This window comes from Bos grunniens, chromosome 3 (genome assembly GCF_055505025.1).
Source record: "Bos grunniens cultivar Pamir isolate PY7600 chromosome 3, Bosgru_T2T1.0, whole genome shotgun sequence".
NCBI lineage: Eukaryota > Metazoa > Chordata > Mammalia > Artiodactyla > Bovidae > Bos > Bos grunniens.
In genome coordinates this window covers 4,404,963-4,430,067 of record NC_141167.1, presented here as the reverse complement: position 1 = coordinate 4,430,067, position 25,105 = coordinate 4,404,963, and the positions used below count along the sequence as shown (strand labels likewise).

The following is a 25,105-nucleotide window of genomic DNA, read 5'->3' as shown; positions in this document are numbered from 1 at the left end:
TGAACTGAACTGAGGCACCTGACGCAAAGAACCGACTCACTGGAAAAGACCCTGATCACCCTGATCGTGGGAAAGATTGAAGGCGGGAGGAGAAGTGAGCGACAGAGGATGAGACGGTTGGATGGCATCACCGACTCAATGGGCATGAGTTTAAGCAAACTCCGGGAGTTGGTGATGGACAGGGAGGTCTGGCCTGCTACAGTTCATTGGGTCGCAGAGACGGACACGACTGAGCGACTGAACTGAGCTCGTGGAGAGAGAAGCGGCGGCAAGCTCGGAGGAGGTTCCCCGGCTGCCCTCCGCTCTCCCCACCGAGCGCACCCTCCGGTCTGTTCCCGCCCGGTCTGCGTGCGGATGCTGACTACGCCGACTTTTCTTGATGGGCGAGGTCTCGGGACCCTTCCCGCGGCGGCGATCCTGGGGCTAAGGCTTCTCGCCCAAAGTCCCCCTTACCCGCCGGCTTTCCCACGCGTTAGTCGGAGGCTTTAGGGAAGGCGCCTTCTTGAGCCTCGGTATCCCTTCTGTGAAGCCGGAGTGAATAGCAGAGTAAACTGCAGAGCTGGGATGGGAATTAAGTCAGAAAGCGTGCGGTCCGAGGGCGCGAAAGGCCCCCAGGTCCCTCCGCGCCGAGGGCTACCGCGGCGGCCGCGTTACCGGCCCGACTCCCCAGGTGCGGGCCCGGGCCTGCCCTCCCCGCCGCCGCCGCCTTCCTCCGCCAAGCGGGCTGTGGGCGAGGAGCGATGGTCTCTGCCTGGCGCGGGCGCCTCCCGCGCGGGCGCCCGGGTGCCCGCCCCAGTCGCCGCCCGCACCCGGAGGTGCTCGCTGCTCCCGGAGCTGGGCGGGGCGGGCGCGGCCCTCGTGATCCCCGCGGGCGCCCGGACCTCGCCCTCCCGCCGCCCTGCGCCCTGCCCGGCCCGATCGGCCCGCCTGGCCTCAGAGCCCTGAGCCCCGACGCCGCCCGGTCGCCTCGCTCTCCCTGGCAGGACCGGAGCGGGCAACCTGGAGTCCCGGCGGTCAGGGCCGACACCCCTGGGAACGGAGTCGGTGAGTTCAGGGAGAACCCGGGCGTGGGGCGGGTCCGCGGTGCTGGCTGCAGCCCCGCCGGTGTGAAAACGCCCCCAACAGCCCCCCAGGCCTCGGTCCCTCCTGACTGGTGAGGAGGACGCTCCTAGCCCCCCACCCATCCCCCCTCCCCGAACCCGAAAGCCAAGCTTCACCTGGAAAGCCTAACCGGAGGTCTGGGTCCTCGGGAGCCCATTTTGGGCAAATCGATGGTTTCCATCAGAAGTCCTGTTGGCGATGGCTCTGCAGACAGGGCTGAGCCTGCCGCTCCGAGACTAAGTGGGGGCAGGTCACTCCTCGGGCGGAGGCTGTTTGGGGAGCGACTTCTGCCAGAAAGAGAGCCCTAGGGCGTCCTGGCATGGGAGGAGGTGTCCTGGACTTGGGGCCCCTGAAAGCCCCACTCGTATTGGAATTGTGTTTGCTGACAGGCCCGCAGACCAGCCCACAGGGCCCAGGGGACGGGTCTGCAGGTGAAGGGAGTCAGGTAGTGGCCACTGGCCCCAGGCCCCTGCCCAAGCCAGAAAGTGAGGCACGCTTCAGCTGTGGCCCGCCAGGCTCCTCTGTCCATGGGGTGCTCCAGGCAGGAATACTGGAGGGGGTTGCCATGCCCTCCTCCAGGGGACCTTCCCAACCCACCAGGGATCAAACACTTGTCTCTGGCATCTCCTCTTTACACGAGCACCTCCTGGGAAGCCCGAGCGAGCCCTGCCTACAAAGGCCCTCCGGTCTCCCGAGCTCAGACACCTGTGTCCTGCACACCTTAACCACGTGTTGAGAACCCCACTCCATTTTCAGCTGGGCTGGGACCTTTACATTTTTCTGTGTTTGATTTTTTCCGTCTTAGTTCCATATTGCTTTCTGAGAGGCTGGAGTGATTGAGGGGGTGGCGAGGCCCCACTGGCCCACTGGGTGCGAAGGCAGCAATGCCCATCGGCATGAAGCCCAGGGAGACGGTCAGGCTTAAAGACCGTGGGGGGGGGAGCAGTGCCATTGGCACTCACGCCCCATCTTTTACCATCTGGCCTCTGTTGGCCACTCCACTAGGCCTCAGCAAGACCCAGCTTTCTTGGGCAAAAGCCCCGTACCTGGGCCTCCAGGGCCTCATGCCTTAGAATCCAAGCACCAGTCATAGGTCCCTGCGCTCCCCCTACGTCCAGACTCTGGACGAAGTGGTAGGTGCCCCGCAGGAGTGACTGAGGACTGGTCCAGGCACACAGACTAGCAGGCAAGGGACCTTACTGATTAAGGCATTAGTGACTGAAACGTTAAGGCCAGCTCAGGGGGAGGCTTGGGGATTGGTGAAGAGGAGCCAGAGCCCTGCAGGCTACTCGGAAGGGTGGCTTTAGGGCCCTCAGATGGCAGCATGGTGATGGCCTATGGGGGCCCCCGCCCCTGCCATTAGGTCTCTGCAGAAGCAATCTCTGGAGGATGAGGCCCCCTCCCCTGCACCCACCCTATGACCTCTCCCTCTAATTCCGACATCCTGGTGTCACCCAAAGCTAGAGAGAGCTGGAGAAGTCATGGCACAGCTGTAAACGCTGAGACTGCAGAGGAAGGTGACTGGTCCTCAGTCATGGGGACTGGCTGGTGCCTGAACCAGGATTGGAGCCCAGCCCCTGACCCTCAGGGCATCCTTGTCCTGCAGCATCACCTGGGGCTCCATCCTTGCTCTGGAGTCTGTAGCTGAGGATTCGTGCAAGTGTGGAAGGATGTCCGTGTAGAAACAAGGTTTCCAGCAGCTCCCCAGGGAGCTGAGAGAGTGGAGAGATGGAGCAAGAGGGAGGCAAGAGGCAGGGCCCGAGCTGCTGGGGTGATTTCAGAGCACCTGCAGGGGCGGGGTGGAAACGTGCTCATGTTGCTGCTGAGGAAGGTTGAGGGGTTGGTTGCGTGTCTGGGAAGCCAGCCCTGCCTGCAGAAGTAACCTCACAGCCCCACTCTGAGGACAGCATTTGGGAAGCAGCCACAAAGGGTTAATGCGCAGCCCCCCTGCCCCCAGATAGCACCTGAGCCTTCCCCCTGAATGTGCCTGTACCTTTATCGGTAAGGGTCACCCACCTGATTCTGAGTCAGAGCGCATTCTTGCCATTGTTAGTAGGGCGTTGAAGAGGAACTTGGGCTTGCTGGAAAGTTTATCAGCTGAGGATTCATTCTTGCGTTTGTTCCCAGGCTCAGGGGGCCCCTCCAGCCCAAGTTGTGTGTAGGAAGAACCCCCACCCATATTTCCCCTTAATGGGGTCAAAATATGAACTCAAATCTTTAACAGACACAGATGAGCCACGACTGAAATGCAGTGATCTGGGTTTAGGCTACCCACTTTGTAAAACCAGTTCCACTGTCTCTTTCCAACTCATTAACTTCCATGTAAGGTTCTCTTTCCTCCATTACAACTTACAAATGACTGGGGAGGGCTAACAGTCTCAAAGATTAACAATGTGATTAAATCTGAGCCCTGGACCAGGCACAAATTGAAAGTGTTTTGTTCAGGAAGCTCATGACTAGGTGTTATCTACACCCGAGTGGAACCAGGGGCAGATAGAGCCTGGGGAGTCCGCCCTCCCCAGCACGCACGCCCTGGGAGGTTCCCCGGGCCAGGGCGGGTCAGAAGCCTGTCCGCTCTGTGGGTCGGGATGACCCGTGTTAGCAGGGCACTTAGGCAGACCCAGGTCAGGCTCTGCTCCCACATTTCCCCCCTGACTGTGGTGGTTGGAGGGATACCTGGTGGAGACCAGGGTCTTGGTGAGCAAAGAGGGGAGTGGTGGGAGAGATGACCATGGCTGAAAGGCTGCCCCCTCCATGAATCCAGGGTCCTTACGTGTGGCCATACCTGACAGAGCATCTGGCAGGCCCTTCTACCACATCCCAAGTGCCCCATCAACATACCAGCCTGACACAAGCCGGAAGGGTGCTAACAGCTCATGGCCCAATTGCCAGTGTCTTTCGGTTTATGCCCTTTGGTTTCTGAAATCAAGCATATTCTCCATTCCGTTTAAGGTTATTTTCTAAAGATAGGTTTTAAAAAGCTTTAGCAACCTAAATGTCTACCAACAGAGAAATGGATAAAGAAAATGTGGTACATATATACAATGGAATATTCAGTTCAGTTCAGTCACTCCGTCATGTCCAACTCTTTGCGACTCCATGGACTGCATTACCAGGCTTCCCTGTCCATCACCAACTCCCGGAGCTTGCTCAAATTCATGTCCATTTTGTCCGTGATGCCATCCAACCATCTCATCCTCTATCATCCCCTTCTCCTCCTGCCCTCACTCTTTCCCAGCATCAGGCTCTTTTCCAAGGAGTCAGTTCTTCATGTCAGGTGGCCAAAGTATTGGAGTTTCAGCTTTAGCATCTGTCCTTCCAATGAATATTCAGGACTGATCTCCTTTAGGATGGACTGGTTGAATCTCCTTGCAGTCCAAGGGACTCTCAAGAGTCTTCTCCAACACCACAGTTCAAAGGCATCAATTCTTCAGTGTTCAGCTTTCTTTATAGTCCAATTCTCATATCCATACATGACTACTGGAAAAAAACCATAACTTTGACTAGACAGAACTTTGTTGGTTAAGTAATGGAATATTACTCTGCCGTTAAAACTGAAATGCCATTTGCAGCAACATGGATGATCTAGAGATTGTCATACTGAGCAAAGTCTGTCAGAGAAGAAGAAATATGGTTTGATATTCCTTATATGTGTAATCTAAAAAGAAATTATACAAATGAATTTATAAAACAGAAGCAGACTCAAAGAGAATGAACTTACCACTGCCCTTGGAAAGATAGGAGGAAGGGATGGATAGGGAGTTTGGGACGGACATGTACACGCTGCTATATTTTAAATGGATAACCATCAAGGACCTACTGTATAGCACAGAGAACTCTGCTCAATGTTATGTGGCAGCCTGGATGGGAGGGGAGTTTGGGGGAGAAAGGGATACATGTGTATGTATGGCTGAGTCTCGGCGGTTCACGTGAAACTATCACACTGTCGGTTAATTGGCTGCACCCTAATGAAAAATTAAAAGTTAAAAAAAAAAAAACTAGCTAGAACCAACTGGGTCCAAGATGGAAAAAAAAAGCTTTAAAACTACCACCTCCACCCACCCATCACCACCACCACCACCACCAAAGTAAACTAACAAAAATAATTAAAACCTTTAAGCCTCTGCACTTCATCAACTCACTGAATGGGAAGGTTGGTCACCGTAATAAAGGCCCGTGTTGGGGACCACAGGCTGCTGACCCCTGGCTGCCCTGGGAACCTGCTTCCCTGGGAGGCATCACCTCCCGGCTGCATGGCATAGGGTCCGATGGATGGGGTGGGTCTGAAGTTTCCAATCACTCTCCTCCCCTCCTCTCCCAGCACCGCCTGCTCACCCAGAAGTTGGGCCAGAGCTAAAAACAGGCACCAGAGTAAAAGTTTTCAGATTATGTCTACCCCATGAAGTACCGACAGTCCGCTCTTGGGTTAGCTACGTGGGATGCTTGTTCTTCAAACTCTGTATCACCTCATTCCTGGCTTCACCAAACAGCATCATGAACACACATCCATTTCCCTGGTGGCTTAGACCGTGAAGAATCTGCCTGCAGTGTTTGAGACCTGAGTTTGATCCCTGGGTCGGGAAGATCCCCTGGAGAGGGGAATGACTACACACTCTGGTATTCTTGCCTGGAGAATCCCATGGACATAGGTGGGCTACAGTCCATGGGCTGTAGGGGGTGGGGGGTGGTCACAAGCTGTCGGACACGACTGAGAGACGAACACTTTCACTTAACAACTCAGGGTCAACCCTGGCACCTCTGAGTTGGTGCTAAGTCATGATGCCCTGGTTCCCTTGAAGCACTGTGCCCTGGCCATCTCTCTGTTCACGTCTCAGCAGCTTCTGCCTGGCCTCACTCCAGGCAGCGGGCAGCCAGCCTGGGTGTCTTCCCCACCCTGTCCCTGGCAGGCACCCTGCTCTTTGGAGGTGACTCCCTGGCCCAGTATCGCCAGTCCCTAGGCTGCGATCGACTTTGCTGTCTGCGCAGGGAAGCCAGGTGCCATCCTTGTTAGAAAGAAGCATCAAACAGAAGAGACAGGCTTGAGAGGGGCACGGGGTGCGTCCTCTGGGTGCGAAGCCTCCAGGCAGGCGTTCTGACCCCTAGTGGGTCCTTCATCCATGGGTCATCAGTCACTGACCCACTCTAAGACAGTTAAGCTTGCATGGCAAGGAAAATATACTGGTTTCTTTTTGTTTTGTTTTTCTCCCTCACACCTCACAAGTTAAGTTTCTTGAAATGAAGCCTGAAATTGTGACTTTTCCTTTAGGAGAGGAGAGAGAATGCTGACTACTCAGCTGATAGTCACAGCTTTCATCTGCTCTGAAAATAGAATTTCAAATGAATGTTCTTCTTATGATAGAATTTTCTCAACGACAGTAAATAGCAAAGAGGAATAAACCCCAGGCATCCATCAAATGACTTTTTGTTCCATTATTTAAAGACAAACAGAAGCTATGTGCTCTGGGGAAGCATCAAGAGTCAGTTTGGGTTTAATGTTTTTCATGTCCAAAAATCTCAGTTCAAGTGTAAAGAAAATAATTTGAATGATTCTGACCCATCAGGGCATCCTATTAATACAACATGCATAGCGCAGTGCTTGAGTTTGGAAATATTGAGAGGGTCAGTGCAGAAAAAAAATTAGAAATTATTTTTCACCTATTTTAAGGCATAGTTTGACAGCCACCGGATCTCTGTGGCCACTTTCATTTCAAGTGGTATCTGAGTGTTATTCAGAAAATGACACTCTTCATAATTAACCTCTTGTACAGCAAACTTGCTTTCTAGCACAGAGCAGGTGTTGCTTGCATTTGCACAGAGATCACTTTCAGGAGGTCAGCGTCAGTGAATGGAGATGCTGCTCAGAATTCAGAAGCAGATTTGCGTCTTTGGTTGGTGTTTGAGGCTTCCCAGTGAGACCAGACAGACTGGGTCCCTTCTCTGATATTCCTGAAAAGCGGGTTTCGGTCCTTCATGAAGACTCGCTGAAGTCGCACAGAGATTCTTGAGCTTTCAGTTCCCACCAGGATCCCATCACCCAAACAGAATCTGCCCCCCAGCCCCGTCCTGCCAGAACAGAGCTGGACTGAGTGCAGCAATCGTGGTCTCTGGCCAAGGGTCAGCTGTCCACCTGCCACAGACCAGAGAGGTGGGGGCACCAAAATGTGTCCCCGAGTGCCAGGGGGAGGTCACGGTCATCACGATATATGAAATGATGCTCCACCAGCTGTTAGGAGGTGTGAAGACACGCTCAAGGGGTGGGCGTGCTGGGGGGTGGGGGGTGGAGACAGGTGGAGGACCCCTCGAGGGCCTTGTCAGAACGCAGATCCTGAATCAGGAGGGCCCGGGCCTGGGAGTCTGCATTTCTCACAGGCTCCGGGAGATGCTGCTGGTCCACGGAGCGCACCCTGAGTAGCGAGAAAGGTGGTTCTGCTTCTGCTTCTCTTGGTTTGTGACAGCTGGGTTTTCCTTCCTTTGTCCTCTTGGTGTGAATTGAGATCTTCAGTGTCCAGAAAGGGCAGTGTCATCTGAATTCTGACTCTGAGCTGTGGGGACTCTACACGTGGGTTCCCTTATTTTGACTGTGTGTGTTTCCAGACACATGTTTGCCTGTTTTCAAAAACGACCTAACCCAGGTTCCAGCTCCTGGGAAATTGGTGTTTTCTGCGTTGTCTCTTCCTTTGTGACTCACCCGGCACCCGCACAGGCTTCCTGGGCTGACTGCTGGGCCCTGTGTTACTCCAGGTGTGACCTTGACGAGCAGCAGAGATGGGGAAGACACTGGATCTTTCCAAGCTCACGGATGAAGAGGCCAAGCATGTCTGGGAGGTGGTTCAACGGGACTTCAACCTTCGGAGGAAAGAAGAGGAAAGACTAGAGTGAGTGTGTGGCGGGGCCCTCGCAGCTGGGACCCGTGCAGCTGGGACCTGTGCAGCTGGGGCCCTTGCAGCTGGGACCCTCACACCTGGGACCCATGCAGCTGGGGCCCGTGCAGCTGGCCCTAGCATCTCTGGAGGGGATCCCTGGGGGCCTCTGGGCAGGCAGACAGCAGTAACTCGGTGGAGGACACTGGATGAAAGTCACGTGCTTTCTGGCCTCAGTTCCCCCTTAATTAAAACCAGGAGCTCTGACTTCCCTCCTGATGGTCAGACGTTCCCTGAATAGTTTTATTTCAACTTGATCCAGCGCCAGGGTGACATTCTCTGCTAATGCTAAGACCACCGCCTTGCATGAGTAAAGGTGATGAAGAGGGAAAGTCTTGATGCTGATCTGCAACACCCAGAAGCCGGGATCAAGGGCTTTCAGGACAAAGGCGGGCTTTTACGTCTTCCCAGCAGAACTGGGGGCACTCCATCCTCACTGTGGAGGCCCAGCACCATCTTGCAGGTCTCTCCCGTGGGCTGAACTAAAGCCCCCTTGGTGTTAAATGTTCTTCCTCTGCTTTGCTTCTTCCTCCACCAAACCTCCAAGGCTTAGCTGTCTCCTGGGCTCCCTTGTTGCCTTGGGGTATTTTGTGGGTTGCAGGCCTATTGCAAAGGAGAAGTTAAGTGAAGACTCAAGGCAGGTGGGAAGGGAAACGCCTGAAAGGCTCCTGGCGGTGGAGGGCAGAGAGGAGGTCAGAGCTGGGGTGGGGGCCGAGGGTCCAGCGGGGACGTGGACTGGCTGTTCTCTGCGTGGCCGCAGGCCTTTAGGCAAGGGAGTAACAAGACCCAGATTCTGCTCTGCAGCCGGCGGGCTACTGAGAAGCGGTCAGATGAGCTGTCAAGGGGGAGCCAGCAAGTTTGCCGAAGGGCTGGCTGTGGGGTCTTGATTTTAGGGGCAGCGTTGAGGTCACGGATGACTCCAGAGTCAGGGCCTGAGTAACTGTGGCTGTGGAGGGGTCCTCACCTCACCCGGGAAAGCTGAGGACGGAACAGGTATGGAGGGAACCAGGACACAGATCTGTGGACACTGGGTGGCCCATTAGATGTGAGGTGGACAGGGCGGCCCCCCACATACCAGACGGGAGCCCAGCAAGACAGGACTGTGGGAGTATCCACCTACAGAGGCCATGGCTACTGTAATCAAGCCAAATCCCGTGGCCTAAAGCAAGCACACAACTCTCTTCTGGGCCTGGAGCTTAGGAGTCAAGGTGTTGACAAGCTGTCCAGTGAAACAAGTTCAGTGGAGCCCAGCACCCCTTGGTGATGGTGGGGAAGGGTCTGGGGCAGCACCAGGAGGCTTCTTGCTGCCTCTCTGCACAGCCCCCCTCCCCTCTGCTCTGTCCTGGGCTGCAGGTCACCCCCAGGGTTTTCATTACGAAGCAGCTTTCACCCCACTGGTGTCTGGAGCCCTGACTCCCATCAGTTGCCACAACCCCAGGACCAGGGCCCAGAGCCAGCCTCGGGCGTCGTCCCGGTCCTGACTGGGGCAGGCGCCCGCCTTGCCTCGTGTCTCCTGTCTTTGCCTCAACCTGGAAGCTGCGCCTGGGACCACGGCCACAGGCTGTTAGTGACAGAGCCCGCCTGGTCCTTCCTGTCTGGGGATCACAGCCCCCCAGGCAGCCCAGCTCTTGTCACTCTTATTTTTAATGGCAGCTCAGACCCTCCCATTCCATGCCTTTATAGAAGCACAGATCGATCGGAGGGCGGGGGATCACAGTTCTCCAGGGAGACCTTTGAGGGCGTCAGCCCCTCCCTCTGTCCAGGCAGAACCCAGGTAGTTTTGCAGAAATTCCTGTTTCCTGCCTATAGGGAGCACCACACCCTGCTGACCCCCATCACCCTATTTTCCATATTTCTTGTAGCCATTTCAGGTTGCAAAGGGGAGACGCAACCTGGTAGCCTCCAGTTACTGCTAGAAAGGAAGTCTCCAAAGGATCCCGCTGGTGACACCCCTCTCCTGGGGGGGCCCGTGGATCAGGTCAGGTCCCTGGTCAGTCATTTAAGGTCAGGGTGACGTCCTTGTTCAGAAGGCCCCGAAGCCTCCTTCTCAGAATTTAGCGTCTTCTCGGCCAGACATGTGACAATCAGGGGTGAGCTTGTTAAATACAACAGCGCAGGACGTGGTCCCTGGAAGTGTCCGCATGCGGAGAGGTGGTGGTTGGGAGAATCCACGCCAGAGCCAAGGCGAGGATGCTGGCGCCCAGGGAGTGCTCCTCTGTTAGCTCCTCCTGTGCGCACCGGCCCGCTGGTGATGCACTTGGAAAGATAAGCCGCGGGGCTGAGTGAAGGGCATTCGTGGAAACACCGATGCGCTTGTCTCTTGCTCGGTGTCGTTAGTTATCCGTGCAGCAAGAGGTGAAGCCACCTCTGCCTGTGACAAGCCTTTTCTCCAGTGTCCCCCTGACCCCCGGGGAGCAGGACCCAGGCATGTGGTCATGCGGCTCCGTGAGGCCAGAACCCACGGGTTCACGTTCCACTCAGGCGGGGCTGAGACTCAGGAAGGGCACAGCCCAGAATAAGGACCTTTCGGCGTGTGGACACTGACGCTGGTCCTGTAGAGTTAGTGCATCGGCTAAAATACCAGCAGTCTGTTACGAAACTGAAGACATTTAAAAAATCATAAACCTCCTTCTTCCTGGCCTTATCTCAATGTTAATCTCCGCATTTAACCAATTTCCATGTTAACCATCCATTTCCTGCAACCACAATATCCCAGTCTCTGTAGCACACTGGGGTTTCTGCATGGTCCCTTGGGGTCCTCATGGTGCTCCCAGTTCCTGGGTCTCTAATCTCTGAATCAACAACGGCCTGAATGCAGGCACTGGCCCTCAGCTGAGCACTGAGCGGGGCCTGTAACAAACTGAGTGGCTTGGGGGTTGTTCAGATGAGCAGGGTTTTTTTTAATTGTTATTGAAATATAGTTGATTTACAAGGCTGTGTTAGTTTCAAATGTACAGCAATCAGATGATTTTCTGATGTCTTTGACACACTCCAAAAGAGAGGCCAAATGGATGGGCCAGCTCAAAACCTTACCAAGGTCATTGAGAGAACAAAGTCAATAGGGGGGTAAAAACTGTGAAACCAAGAACCAAACATATTCATTACTCGGAAAGAACTTTCCCATCACATCAGATGGACACAGTGCGTGCGTTCAACGTCGGCTCACCAGCAGCAAGGTCGATTTACTGAGAGACGATGCACCAAATATACCCATTAGGGAACAATCAAACAAAAATGCGTTTCATTTCATATTTACAAAGTGCACAGAAGTGCGTGTTAGATGGGTTGCTGCTCCGTTTTTCTCCCCAAGTGGGAGTATCCCCCTGTAAAGGATACTGGGGCAGGGCCTGGGCGAAGGTTCCAGCACCCTCTCCCACGTGGCAGGGCCAGCACTTTGACTTCTCCTGCCAAAGTGAGTGACCAGTGAGCTGGCCCAGGCCCTGACCCTAATGCCTAATGCCCGGTAGACCATCCCCACAACATGAAAGCCTCTGACCCCTCGGCCAGGCCTGACCTCCTGCCGTTTGTGGGGGACACTTGCGGCCCCGTGGGGAAGACGGATGCCAGCCGGTGTTGAAGGGCACAGGCTGGAGCATCTTGGTCTGTGTTCGCTGCGAGCCTCCTAACGAGATGTCCCGCATAGAACACATTTGTTCCAGGGACCACCAGGCCTGCTGGTAGACCTCTCAGACAGCTCCCCTCCAAACTGACCAGGAGGATGTCCCTGGGAGGCTAGCTCCTGAGTGACGGAGGCCTTGTGGAGCTTCCAAACAGCTTTCCCTGCAGACTATTTTGGGAATTTAAGGAGGAAGGGGGAGGCCATATAGCCTCTGATTTAGCCCCAGGCAGATATAATGTCTCCCTGAAGTTGACTTGTGCAACCGGAGACTGGGGAGTGGGATATTTACTGGGCGGAGTGTGATGTTATTCTTGGCTTCCCCTCAGAACACAGGGCTGCACTCCAGAGGACCCCAAACCCCAAAATGCACAGAAACCTTTAGGCAGCTCATCAAGCCTTCACTCCCCTCCAAGACCCCGGGCCTTGGAATGAGCTCGCCTGCTTCCTCACAGAAGGCGCGAGGCTGCCAGGCACCACCTCCCCGACCCCTGCACTTACTATATTCAATCCACCCTGTCTTCCCTCTCCGGGTCCTCGCCGGCACTCTGGACCTTTCCTCTGCTCCCCGCTCCCGGAGCTGCCTCAGCTACTCCCTTTCTGTCCTCTGGCTTCTGCTTGGACTGTCAGTAGGGTCTAGCACCACATTGAAACAAACAAAGCAAAACCAAGAACAAACAAAAAACACGGAAAGCCTTTCCTTTGGCCCCAGCGCCCTGCTAAATGCTGGCATGTCTTGCTCCCTTCATTTCAGATGATCCAAGTGCTGCACATCCTTCCATCTGCCTCACGGCCCACTGGTCTGTCTTGGCAGCTACGCCTCGGGGCCCAGTCGAAGCCCCTTCTCAGCCCCTAGTCTTCCCTGACCTTGGACTCTGCCCTCCTCACCGATCCCGTGTCTGTAACTGGTGTTTCTTTTCCCACACCTTCCTGGCTTTTCTCTGTGGTTACTCTGAAGGCCCCTCTTCCTTCTTCTGGCACATTAAAGGGACAAGGTACCTAAGACATGTCTTCTCAAAGTCCATGAAAGCATCTGGACCCCTTCAGATCTTTAATCTTTCACGTACCCAAAGGACAAAGAATTCCTACGCTGTTTAAACCGCTTCAGACCAGGAAAAAAAAGTTCATTAGGCTCACTCTGATAGCCTATATTAACAAAGATAAAGGAGGAAAAATAGAGCTCAGTTAAATCACCATTTTAATATGCCTAAGGCTGTCATGGAGGCCACTAGCCACGTGTGTCTATTTAAATTAATTGAACGCAACTTAAAAATCAGTTCTTCTGTCTCATCAGTCAGATGTCAAGTTTTCAGTAGCCACACACATGGATAGTGGCTGCCACACTGGACCAGCAAATACAGAACGTTTCCATCATCACTGAAATTGTATTGGACGTCACAGGCTAAGGAGACAAAACTTATGCTTATCTCAGCACTGTGGAAGAGTGTTTGGTAGCACACTATTTTTGATGATTTTTTAAGTAATAAAATTGAAATTAAAGGATACTTTTTTAACATGACGAAAAAATGCTTCAAACAATAGCCATCATGATACATTAATGTTAGAAACAAGAAAAGAATTTCTTTCATTGCCACTTATCATGACCAATTTAGAATGTTTTATTAGTGCTGCTGCTGCTAAGTCGCTTTAGTCGTGTCCAACTCTGTGTGACCCCATAGACGGCAGCCCACCAGGCTCCCCCATCCCTGGGATTCTCCAGGCAAGAACACTGGAGTAGGTTGCCATTTCCTTCTCCAATGCATGAAAGTGAAAAGTGAAAGTGAAGTCACTCAGTCGTGTCTGACTCTAGCGACCCCATGGACTGCAGCCTACCAGGCTCCTCCGTCCATGGGATTTTCCAGGCGAGAGTACTAGAGTGGGGTGCCATTGCCTTCTCTGTCTATTAGTGCTAGCCAATGCAATTAGAGAAAGTAACAAAATACATAGTTACCAATGGACAGGGAAAGCCAAAACTATTACCTGCAGAAGATAAAAACTAAGATAGTTACCTACAAAATTAAAAAAAAGAGAAAGAATTTAGTAGTCTAGCTATATAAGATACAAGAATATAAAATAAAATCCGTGTCCCCTTTGTAGACATCAGAGGTAACCAATCAGAATGTACATAGAAAAATCCTATTTATAAAAAGAAAATATGAAGTACCTAAGGAGGAAGGGGAAGGTGAGGTGAATTGGGAGAGTAGCTTTGACATAAATACACTCCCATGTATAAAATAGCTAGCTAGTGGGATCCTGCTGAATAGCACAGGCAGTTCAATTTGATGTTCTGTGATAACCTAGATGGGGGAGTGGGCGGGACGTCCAAGAGGGAGGCTCTATATGTAGACATACGGCTGACTCACTTCATTGTACAGCAGAAACCAACAGAACACTGTAAAGAAATTATACTCCAATAAAAAAAGAAATATGTAATAGCCACATAAAGAATAGTATAAAGCATCACTAAACAACATACCAAAACTGTCAATTGTAACATATGGTATCCCATCCTCTGTATGGGAAGAATGCTGCAATGATGTTGGCTCTTGAGGAATTAGTGTCAAATTCCTAAGGCATTTGGGGAATATGAAAAAAACATTATAGCAAATGAAGACGTAAGACACAGCAATTTAAATAAGACTAATAAGCAGGGCCGTATTCCAGGAGATAACAAAAAGTATTTGATGCTACATTAATTAGCATAACATGGGCCTTTCACAGATGTAAGTAATCAGTGAACCAGCCTGTACGTTCTAAAATGCGACCAAGTGTGTGTAACAGTTTCCAGTACAGTGGCAGCATTTCATATCAGTGAGGAAGGGAAGGATTAATTAAAGCGGAGTGTCGGGACAGTTGACCGTGAGTACAAGACTTGGGGAGGGAGTGTGACCTAAGTTCAATTTCTAATTGATATATTAAAAATGTAAAGCATGAAACTATGAAAATTACTGGAAGAAAATATAGATGAACATGTACCTAATCTTGAGGTGGGAAACCTACCTGTGACAAGACAGGTGGAAATCACAGCATATCGATAAGTATTGACTAAACATGTACATCTGAATTTTAAAAGACAGTGTTTAATGTTTAAAAATTAGAAGAAAATTTTAACAGAAATGGCAATGAGTTACATCTTTGACCTATAAAGAAAGTCTTAAAATTAGAATGATAAAGAAGTCTCCAAATTAGAAAAACACAGAAACCCCCATGTTCAAAAAAGAAAGGGGTAAATGAGAATGCATGGGTGACTCATGTCACTGGGTGAGGACCCGAATTTTCCTACATAGAACACTGTTTTCAAGGGCACAGCCCACAAGTCAAATATTAGGCTGTGAACCATCCCCAGAAAGGCAAACAGGTGGTGATGTGGATTTGTAATCTTTGCAAACAAACCCAAATGCCTGAGATTATCCGTGAAAGAGCTTCTGGTGTGAAGCATGGCTTGCAAACCATGACTTGCTCTAAAAATAAATCAATAATAAGGAATTTGAAGTCGCCCCTTTGCTGGCCCACTTAGCACCACTGACAGACAGCTCCAGGGTTGGAAACACAGAAGCTGAACCAGGAAGTCAGCTGCCAGCAAAGCCTGGAGATTAACTTTGGTCTGAGATCACTTACGAGATTTCGGTGAGGCTCCCTCTCAGCGGTCTGTTGTTCACACATCACTATATAATTCCTCTTTATCCTTTTTTTCATCATTTGCTCACTCTGTTCAGAAGACTTCGAAGAACTTTGCTGTTGTTGTTCAGTCCCCAAGTCGTGTCCGACTCTTTGCAAGCTTATGGACTGCAGCACTCCAGGCTCCTCTGGCCTCCACACCTCCCGGAGCTTGCTCAAACTCATGTGCATCAAGTCGGTGATGCTATCTAACCATCTCATCGTCTGCTGCCCCTTCTCCTCCTGCCTTCAATCTTTTTCAGCATCAAGGTCCTTTCCAATGAGTCAACTCTTCGCACTGGGTGGCCAAAGTGCTGGAGCTTCAGCTTCAGCATCAATCCTTCAGTGAATATTCAGGGTAGATTTCCTTTAGGATTAACTGGTGTAATCTCCTTGCTGTCCAAGGGCCTCTCAAGAGTCTTTAGCACCGCAGTTTGAAAGCATCAGCTCTTCAGGGCTCAACCTTCTTTATGGTCCAACTCTCACATCCATACATGACTGCTGGAAAAACCACTGAACTTCAGCAAGTTTCCGTTTCCCTCATTAAAATTCCTGATACTTATTCGTATAGTCAGGACCTTAGATCATGTACTTTCTTTTGATCCTTACTACTTGATGCTTGTCCTCTTTCAGCAATTCTCTCTGACACTTATATTTCATCTGGTTGACATACTTTTAATACTATTGTCCCTCAGTTCTGTGCCCCATTGGTTCTTTCGCACTCATTCTTAAGGGTCATACTAGAGATTCGATTTTCAGTCCTCTGGAGCACATCTTCAAGTTGTTTTCTCAGGAAGGACGGGGGTAGGAAGTTCATACTTGAAATCTCTCGGTTGGGAGTAAGATCTCTGCTCACACACTTTCCCCTCTGAATCCTGGCAGAATAACAAACCCCAAAACATGCCCATTTCCTAATCCCCCAATCTATGAGTATGTTGGGCTATGTGGCAAAGGGGAATAAAAACTGCAGATGCAATAAAACCTGCTAGTCAGGGGCCTGGATGCAGGGGCACAATCGGGCTAACCAGGTAGGTCAGTGTGATCACAAGGAGCCTGATAAATAAACGAAGGGGGAGACAGGACAACGTGTAAGTGTCATTTATTGTGAGAAGGACTCAACCCACCACTGCTGACTCTGAAGATGGAAGAAGAGCCGTGAGCCAGGGAATGCAGGTGCCTTCTAGAAGCTGGAAAAAATTAAGGGACCAGACCTTCCCCCAGAGCCTCCAGGAAGGATCACACTCCTGCCAACACCTTGATTTTAGGTGCCATCTAGAACTTTCATAGCTAGAGAGGAGAAGTCAATGCCTGGCTTCAAAGTGCCAAAGGTCAGGTTGACCCTCTTTTAGGGGCTAATGCAGCCGATGACTTTAAGTTGAAGCCAGTGCTCGTTTACCATTGTGAAAATCCCAAGGCCCTGAAGAGCTGCCAGATCCACTGTGCCTGTGCTCTGTAAACAGAGCAACAGAGCCTGGATGAACAGCGCATCTGTGTACAATATGGTTCACTGGATATTTTAAGCTCACTGATGAGACCCACCGCTCAGAAAAAGATTCCTTTCAAAATATTACTACTCAGTGACAATGGGAAACATCCCCCAAGAGCTCTTATGGAGATGAACAGTGATATTAATAGAGTTTTCATACTTTATAACACACGTCCACACTGCAGCCCATGGTTCAAGGAGGAATGTTGACTTTCAAGTCTTATTCTTTAAGAAATCTCTTTCAGGAGGCTATAGCTGCCGTAGGTAGTGATTCCTCGGATAGATCTGGGGAAAATAAATGGAAAACCTTTTGGAAGAGACTTGTCATTCTGGATGCTTTGAAGAACACCCGTGATTCATGGGAAGAGGTCAAAGTACCAACATTAGCAGGAGTGTGGAAGAAGTTGATTCCAGCCCTCACAGGTGGCTTTAAGGAGTTCAAGACTTCAATGAAGGAAATCACTGCAGATGTGATGGAAGTATCAAGAGAACTAGAATGAGAGGTGGAGCCTAAGATGTGAGGGAATTGATGCAATCTCATGGTCCAACTTAAACAGATGAGGAGTTGCTTCTTACGAATGAGCAAGAAAAGTGGTTTCTTGAGATGTGTCTATCCTGGTGAAGATGGTGTGAAGGTTATTGAAATGACAAAAAAAAAAGCATTTAGAATATTCATAAACTTGATTGGCAAAGCAAAAACAGAATTTGAGAGAATTAACTCCAATTTTGAAAGAAGTTCTACTGTGGGTAAATTGCTGTCAAATAGCATTGCATGCTACAAAAAATCTGTTCGTGAAAGGAAGAGTCCATCCACACAGCAGACTTCATTGTCTTATTTTAAGAAGTTGCCACAGCCACCCCAGCCTTCAGCAACTACTTCCCTGATCAGTCAGCAGCCATCAGCACAGAGCTGTCCCCCCACCATCAAACAGAACATGACTCAGAAGATGGTTAACAATTTATAATGCTTAAGTACTTTAAAGTATGTGCATTGTTTTTTCAAACATAATGCTGTTGTGTACCTACTAGACCTCAGTATAGTGCAAACATAACTTTTATTTGCACTGGGAAACCAAGAAATTCCTGTGACTCACTTTATTGCAATACTCGCTTTATTGTGGTGGTCTGGTGCAAACCCACAGTGACTCCGAGGTGTGCCTGAATTACCTGCCAGGTGTTTGCCCTTCTCTGCCCTGGCCATCGTCTTCTCTCCGCACTCCTGTCTCTTCAGCCCTTTCCTCTGCATTCAGGAAAGTAAACGTGTGGCTTCAAAATAAGTGATTCTCAAGCATTTTGCCCTGAGGGACCTGATAGATTCTTAAATTTTTGAAAACTCCAAAGAGATTTTGCTTACCTGGGTTATATCTGTGTATACTTACTCATCAAAAATTGAAACTGGGCATTTAAAAAGTAGTTGTTCATTTATTTAAAGTACAGTAGCCCCCTTATAACATAATAAAAATGTTATGAAAAATAAATTTTTCCAAAACAAAAACATAAATGAAGACAATGGCATTGTTCTGTGTTTTTTGAAAACCCCTTCCATGTCTGGCTTGATTGGAGATGACTGAATTCTGATATTTCCTCTGCACTCAGGCTGTTGTAATGTGTTGTTGAAGAAAATTGGACTTCATACAGATGTAGTAGGAAAAAGAAGGAGGAGCCTTTCCAGATGATTATGGGTGTTATGTTCTGACAATACATGAAAACCCTGTGACTGGTAGTTTCTTAAAGTTGTAATGTGGAATCTGAAGCCATGTCAATGAACTTCCCCGTTACATTAAAATCCACTGGTCCGTGTTGCACATGGAATGGTTCCTCTATCCACATGTGCTTTGCTGACACCTGTGCAGACTTTCCCGATGTCAGTACATTTCATTATACATAACCAAAGCAATCACATTTATCATTATCGCTGTGATCTCATCAGAAACCTCTCTGTGACAGAAAACTCTGAAGCTCAGGGCAGCAGAGACATAAAAGTTTTCCAAAAGGCTTCTCTGAGCTTGAAAGCCTGGATTTTGTCACCAGCAACTAATACCATCACTTGACGCACTCTTTAATTAATTAATTAGTTTATTTTTGGCTGTGCTGGGTCTTTGTTGCTGCATGCAGGCTTTTTCCAGGTGCAGTGAGCAGCGGCTACTCTTCATTGCCGTATGAGGGCCTCTCATTGCGATGGCTTCTCTTGTTGCAGAACTCTAGGGCCAGTCCATCCTAAAGGAAATCATCCGTGAATATTCATGGGAAGGACTGATGTTGAAGCTGAAGCTCCAACAATACTTTGGCCACCTGATGCAAAGACCCGACTCATTGGAAAAGACTCTGATGTTGGGGCACATGGAGGGCATGAGCAGAAGGGGGTGACAGAGGATGAGATGGTTGGATGGCATCATCGACTCAATGGACATGAGTTTGAGCAAGCTCTGGAAAATGGTGAAGGGCAGGGAAGCCTGACATGCTGCAGCCCATCGGGTTGCAAAGAGTCAGACACGACTGAGTGACTGAACAGGGTAGGCGGGCTTCCATATGGCCTGGCAGCATCTGGGATCGTCACAGGCCCAGGAAGAACCCGTGTCCCCTGTTGGCAGGCGGATTCCTAACCCCTGGACACCAGGGAAGTCCCACTTGGCATGCTGTCAATCAAAGACACACTTCATAAGACACGCTTTGCTTTTCTTTCTGAGAGCAGAGGGACAGTCTGCTCCTCTGGCTTGATGTGTTCTGAGCCCAGAACTTTCACCCACCACCACTTTCGCACTGCCAGTGCAGGGGCCCAAGAGCAGAAAAGACAAACTTTAGTGTTATTATGAAAAGACTTTTGACATTATGGCCCCTGTCGAGGGGTCTGGGGTACCCCTGGTGGCCCCTGGACCACACTTTGAGAACCACTATTCTGAATCACTGGACTTGATGTTCTGCCCGTTCCCCTCCTCGTCGCCAACTTTGGTTCCTTTCCATCTTCACTTTAGCCTAGTCTTCTCCATCTCAGTGGATGTGGTCTGTGGTCTTTCCATCTCAGCCTGGCTTCTTCTTACCTCCTGCTCCTCCCTCTTATGCCCACTCAGCACAGCACACAGATGGCTTCAAGCCTTCCTCTGTTTCTGGTGGTACATCTCATTCAGGCATCTGTATTCCTGAAGGTGACCTTGAACTGCAGCTTCATGTTGGGCTTTTGCCCACTGAAGCGCCTGTAGTGCAGGGACATCTGGTCAACCCCATGTTTGCTGTCAGCAGCTTGTAGATATCTCTGGCCCCTCGGATTCTCCAGGTTGGTGGATATGCTCTGTGGCGGGCCAGCATCTGGTGTTACTCTGATGGACCAACATGGGGTCCCCCTCTTCCCGCCCTCCTGTTCTCCAGCTGTGAAGAAGAGAAGTTATGTTTTAAAGAGTCTAAAGCAGAGTATCTTTATCTGTTCCCCCCAAAATTCAACACCTGAAATGCATCACCTCCTGTGGACTCTATGAGCTCTTGTTTAAGAGGACCTCACGCCCTGCACTTGCACTTTCACATCCTGAGCTCCCCCTGCCTCCCCATATCCTGATCTTTCTTCCCAGGGGGTCTGACTCTACCTGGAGGGAGAACAAGGACACTTATGGAGAGAAGCTGGACACTGCCCTGCCGAGCCAAGGCGTGGCCTCTAGGTTCTCTGGCTGAAGTAGAGACAGCAAGAGTGGACCTGAAGACTAGGCCCTTTCCCCGGGCCCAGGTGCTCCGCTGGGCCAGGTGGGAAGCCTGAGGCAGACACTTTCTTTGCCTTGTCAATGCAGTTTTATCTAGACTGGCAGTGAATGATAGTATTTTTAGGTTCCTGTTACCTCTAGACTGTGTTTCTTGGCTTGGGCGGCCAAGAGTCTTATTTTGTGTCTGTCTTCATGCGTACTTTAGTGCACAGTGGGGAGAGGGAAGTCAGCGCAGCGCAGCCAACGCTTAGCTCGATCAGGAGGTTCCCAGAGCTCCGTAGAATCACTGCCTTGTCTTAGACCCCCACCCTGCTCTGGGGCGTCCCCATCAGAAACCACAGTTTCTGCGGAGTTCTCTGGAGACAATGGCATCTAGTGTCTGGCTAATCTCTGTCGCTAAGAATGGATTAATTTTATCTCATCTAAAACTAAAAATATTACATTTGGCACACATTCTCTGCAGCCAGAACAAGAGCAGTGTGTTCATTGTTGGGGGCACATTTTCCAGTCGGTTCCACTTGGCAAGTTCACCGGGAAGCTGCGACTGAACGGTTGCTGGTATGAAGAACTGGTTTGCCCGGGACTCTTCAGTCTTATTCAGGAGAACCAACTTGGGGAGTCAACTCAACCTGCTCCAGGAGGAAATACTGTCTGACTTTGCCCTTAGGACTCTCTGTGTCGCCTTTTTAAGGAGGTTATTCGGGCAGCTCAGACAGTAAAGAATCTGCCTACAATGCAGGAGACCAGGGTTCGATCTCTGGGTTGGGAAGATCCCCGGAGAAGGGAATGGCAACCCACTCCAGTGTCCTCACCCGGAGAATCCCATGGACAGAGGAGCCTGGCGGGCTACAGTCCGTGGGATCGCAAAGAGGCAGACACGACTGAGGGACTGAGCACATTCAGGCAGCAGTGGGACCACTGTGATTCTGAACCTTTATGGCTCCCTTAACCTGGTCTGGGTTGAGCTTCTCAACTCTCACAATCAGGTCCCGACCTGACCTCCACTTACCTAGTATTGTCCCCAGCTCTGCACCATTCACTCAGGCCAGGGAGGCAGAGCGGGTGTGGCCGGCCGGGCCCTGGAGAAGGCAGCATCACCCAGACATCTGGATGAGGCTTCTCACATCGTCCTCTCTGACTCCTGCTGCTGTTCCGACCAGACCAGGACCTCCTGGATTTTCTGTCTTCTCTAACCTCCTCTTCTGTTTATTTATTTGGCTGTGCTGGGTCTTAGTTGCAGCACGAGGGATCTTTAGTTAGAGCATGTAAAATCTTAGTTGCGGCCTATGGGATCTAATTTCCTCTTAAACAATGAAACTGGGCAACAGATTTACTCTAGATAACCGTGTGGCCTGACCAGGGTGCACCCCTCCAGGATCCCCCCTGGCTCCATCTCTGCTAGTTTCCTGGAGCCACCGACCCCACCTGGTCTGAGGGAGCTTGGACCCTGGGTCCTAGTGGCCACCGGTGCACGCTCGTCCAGCTGCACAGGGTGCCTGGGTGGAGCCTGCAGGCTGTGGGCTTTGCATCAGAAAATCTCTGAGCTCAGGGTCAGAGCTGGGGAATGAACCCGGGCTCCAGGACCTCTGCCATCCCCCTCACATTACACTGAGTCACGTGAGATTGTGCGGGCCGTGGTGGGGAGCCCCTCCCACGAGGCTGAATCTGTATGGTTTGCACCCCTTTGGCAATGAAAGAAAGTCATGGGCATAGTGCCTGGGGAAACATAACCTCATAGAGAGTCACAGAAGTGCTGGAATGCAGTTTCACATCTATGAACGTAGCGGGTTTCGATTCCAGCCTACCTGGACGGCACGTGTTTGAACCCAGCCTGCTGGTCTTCCCTGGAGTGGGATAGGGCGGTGCTGTGGACAGTAAGGCCTGCCTGTGGCGCCATTACCTGACTTTGGGGTCTCTATTGTCTGAATCTGAATTTGATAGCTCTCTGTGTGTGTACACATTTAAAGCTTGTTGCAAAAACAAGGGGTGCAATATTTTCTTGTTTCCAATAAAGGGGGTTGAAGGGCAAGATTAAGAAGGAAAACTCCAAGAGGGAGCTGCTTTCAGACACGGCCCACCTGAACAACACCCACTGCGCCCGCTGCCTGCAGCCCTACCGGCTCCTTGAGACCCCCAAGAGGCAATGCCTGGACTGCCACCTCTTCACCTGCAGAGGCTGCGGCCACCCCCACCCAGAGGAGCAAGGCTGGCTCTGTGACCCCTGCCACCTGGCCAGGTGAGTGGGACCTCGAGGTCGGAGGGTCCTGCAGATGAGGGGCTTGGCCTGTCCCTTCCAGGGACTTGTGTGTGTGTGTGTGTGTGCACCCCAGGGCAAGGCGTGGGCCTGAGCTCCGTGTCCCCGCTTGCAGGGTCGTAAAGATGGGCTCACTGGAGTGGTACTACAGCCACGTGAGAGCCCGCTTCAAGCGCTTCGGGAGTGCCCAGGTGGTCCGGTCCCTCTGCGGGCGGCTGCAGGGAGCAGGTAAGGAGTGGGCCTCCTCTCTAGGTGTCTGATTTGGCACCTAGACCCTGTCTTTTCAACAAACATTTCCCGTTGAGTCTGATGATAATCAAGACTTGAAGAGATGGATTATAACTCAGTCAGTGGCTTTCATATTTTGAATCCAAGTCTTTATTCCATGAAGAACTTGAAATTCAGACTGTGCTCTTACACTCAACGTGTGTTCACCTGTGTTGTCCACCTTGAAGCCATTTGGGTAGATGAATATTTCAGGGAAGGCTCTGAGGTTGCCTGAACTTGAAAGTTCCTCTTAAACTTGGATGGGGAGAACTGAGCAGTGTTTTCAGGAAGCACTAGCCTGTCACCCTGTCACCTGAGCCCCAGGCTCTGCCGTTACACCTGGCCAGGCATCCAGGCTACGAGAGCTATTAGGCCGCTGTCTGGGGGCTCAGCATCTTGACTGTCTCTACCTGGGGGACCAAGGCCAGTTCCCTCGGGTCTGGATCCCCTGCAGGTCCAGAAAAGGTGCCATGCTCCTGAGATGGACGGTGTCCTCACTGCGCCCAGCCTGGCCGTCTGCCCTGGGCCTTCTGGGGAGGTGCCGCCTTGTGTCTTGTGCCCCTTAAAGCCCCAGGTTAATGGGAGGATGCAGAAGTGGGGCATGGCCACCCCCAGGGCACTTGCACACGCACTGGGCCTGGCACAGGTTTCAGAGGGGTCTCAGCACACTCGTGTGTTTTTATTGTATTTGTTCATATTTCTTCGGCTTCCCAGGGTCTTAGTTGTGGTACTTGGGGTCCTAGGTCTTTGTAGTACACGGGATCGTTGCACCATCTGAACCCTTGCAGCATGAGGGATATAGTTCCCTGACCAGGGATTGAACCCAGGCCCCCTGCATTGGTAGCTTGGAGTCTTAGCCAACTAGACCACTAGGGCAGTCCCTTAGGGCACTGTTGAATTTAGCACAGACCACCCAGAGGCACCCTCACCTGGAATAGCTCTTAGCACCTGGAGGAGCAGACCACCGTGGGGTGAGGGACCTTCCCTGGGCGGGGCTGTGGGGGCATGTGGTAAATCATTGAAACCAGGACATTTTTAAGAGTAGAGCAGTCCTCCTGAGAACCACGCTGAGACAGCCAGCATCACTAAGGGTGCCCTGGGGACGCAGGGAGGTGCCGTCACCCTATTCTTGGGGGGGTTTCCCCACCTCCTCCCTGGGCTGCTTCTCCACGACCCATATCTCTATCTCGGCTGGAGCTTATCAGTAAATCCCCATGCCGGCTCGGTCGGCCAGCCTAGGGGCCCCTCTGCGCAGGGCTCAGGCGTGGGAACCACAGGCAACGTGGGAAAAGCCATCCTGCGGAGCATCTGAGAATCTCAAGTCCCCGCTCGTGGTGGGAAACCACAGCCACATCACAACCCTGAGGACCTGGGCCTCGCCCCGGTGTGGGGGCGCTTATTTCTAGAGACCCGAGTGGGCTCAGGAATTCGCCTTAGGTAAAAAGCCAGGAGGATTCTGACGGCCCAGCCAGGGCCCAAAGCTGCGGGAGCCGGTACCACCCGGAACCTCCCGTTTCCGAACTGTCAATGCTGCCGGCCAGGAGGTGGCGCTGCGGAGCAATCAAAGTCCTGGTTCCGGCCGCTGCGGGTGGGGGGCGGCGGGCAGTGCGGCGGGCCCAGGCCGGGTAACGGTCCGGGGGGCTGCCTTCTCCCTGCTGGCCCCTGTCAGTGCAGCAGACAAGAAAGCGCGCCGGGAGCGAGCGCGAAATGGGGAAGTCTTGCCTTTAAAAAAAGTATTCAAACTTACAGAGAAGAAAGGATCAAAGTGAATGTTTTGAAACCTGGCCCAGGCAGGGTAGCAGGTGGGGGGCCCGCTGGGGTCTTCCCTGCGTGGGATGCTTCAGAGCGGTGGGCGCGTTCCCCACGCCTCCCTCCTCCGCCCCCGAAACAGGACGGGCAGGCAGTGTCGGGGGGCAGGAAAGGAAGCCCGGCTCGGGCAGGTGGCTCCTGGAGAATGCCGGTCCCCTCAGCGCCTTTTCCTCCATCGTAGGTTTACCTGATGGAGTGCGGAGCGCGCCCGACGTCCACAGTAAGTCTTTCCTGCTCCCACAGGTGCCAGGGTGCCCTCTGCCCCTGAGCAGGGGGGATGATCCCCGAGGCTGCCAGACTGAACCCCAG

General features: G+C 51.6%; 1 protein-coding gene across 13 annotated transcripts in view; it reads left to right on the top strand.

The window, feature by feature from the left end:
* Positions 1–935: 935 nt before the first annotated feature.
* Positions 936–25,105, top strand: part of MLPH (melanophilin) — a 46,003-nt gene continuing 21,833 nt past the window's right edge. For 9 of the 13 annotated variants that reach the window (XR_015154896.1, XR_015154895.1, XR_015154894.1 and 6 more), the window contains exons 1-5: positions 936–1,044; positions 7,843–7,976; positions 22,481–22,702; positions 22,836–22,948; positions 24,978–25,016. Coding sequence is in view for 9 of the 13 variants with exons in the window: in XM_086376366.1 (XP_086232492.1) it covers positions 7,867–7,976; positions 22,481–22,702; positions 22,836–22,948; positions 24,978–25,016 (484 nt within the window). In the remaining 4 variants the exon portion in view is untranslated. Of the gene's footprint in view, positions 1,045–7,842; positions 7,977–22,480; positions 22,703–22,835; positions 22,949–24,977; positions 25,019–25,105 lie in introns of all 13 variants that reach the window. The other 4 variants (XR_015154893.1, XM_086376336.1, XM_086376318.1 and 1 more) reach the window with 1 other exon arrangement.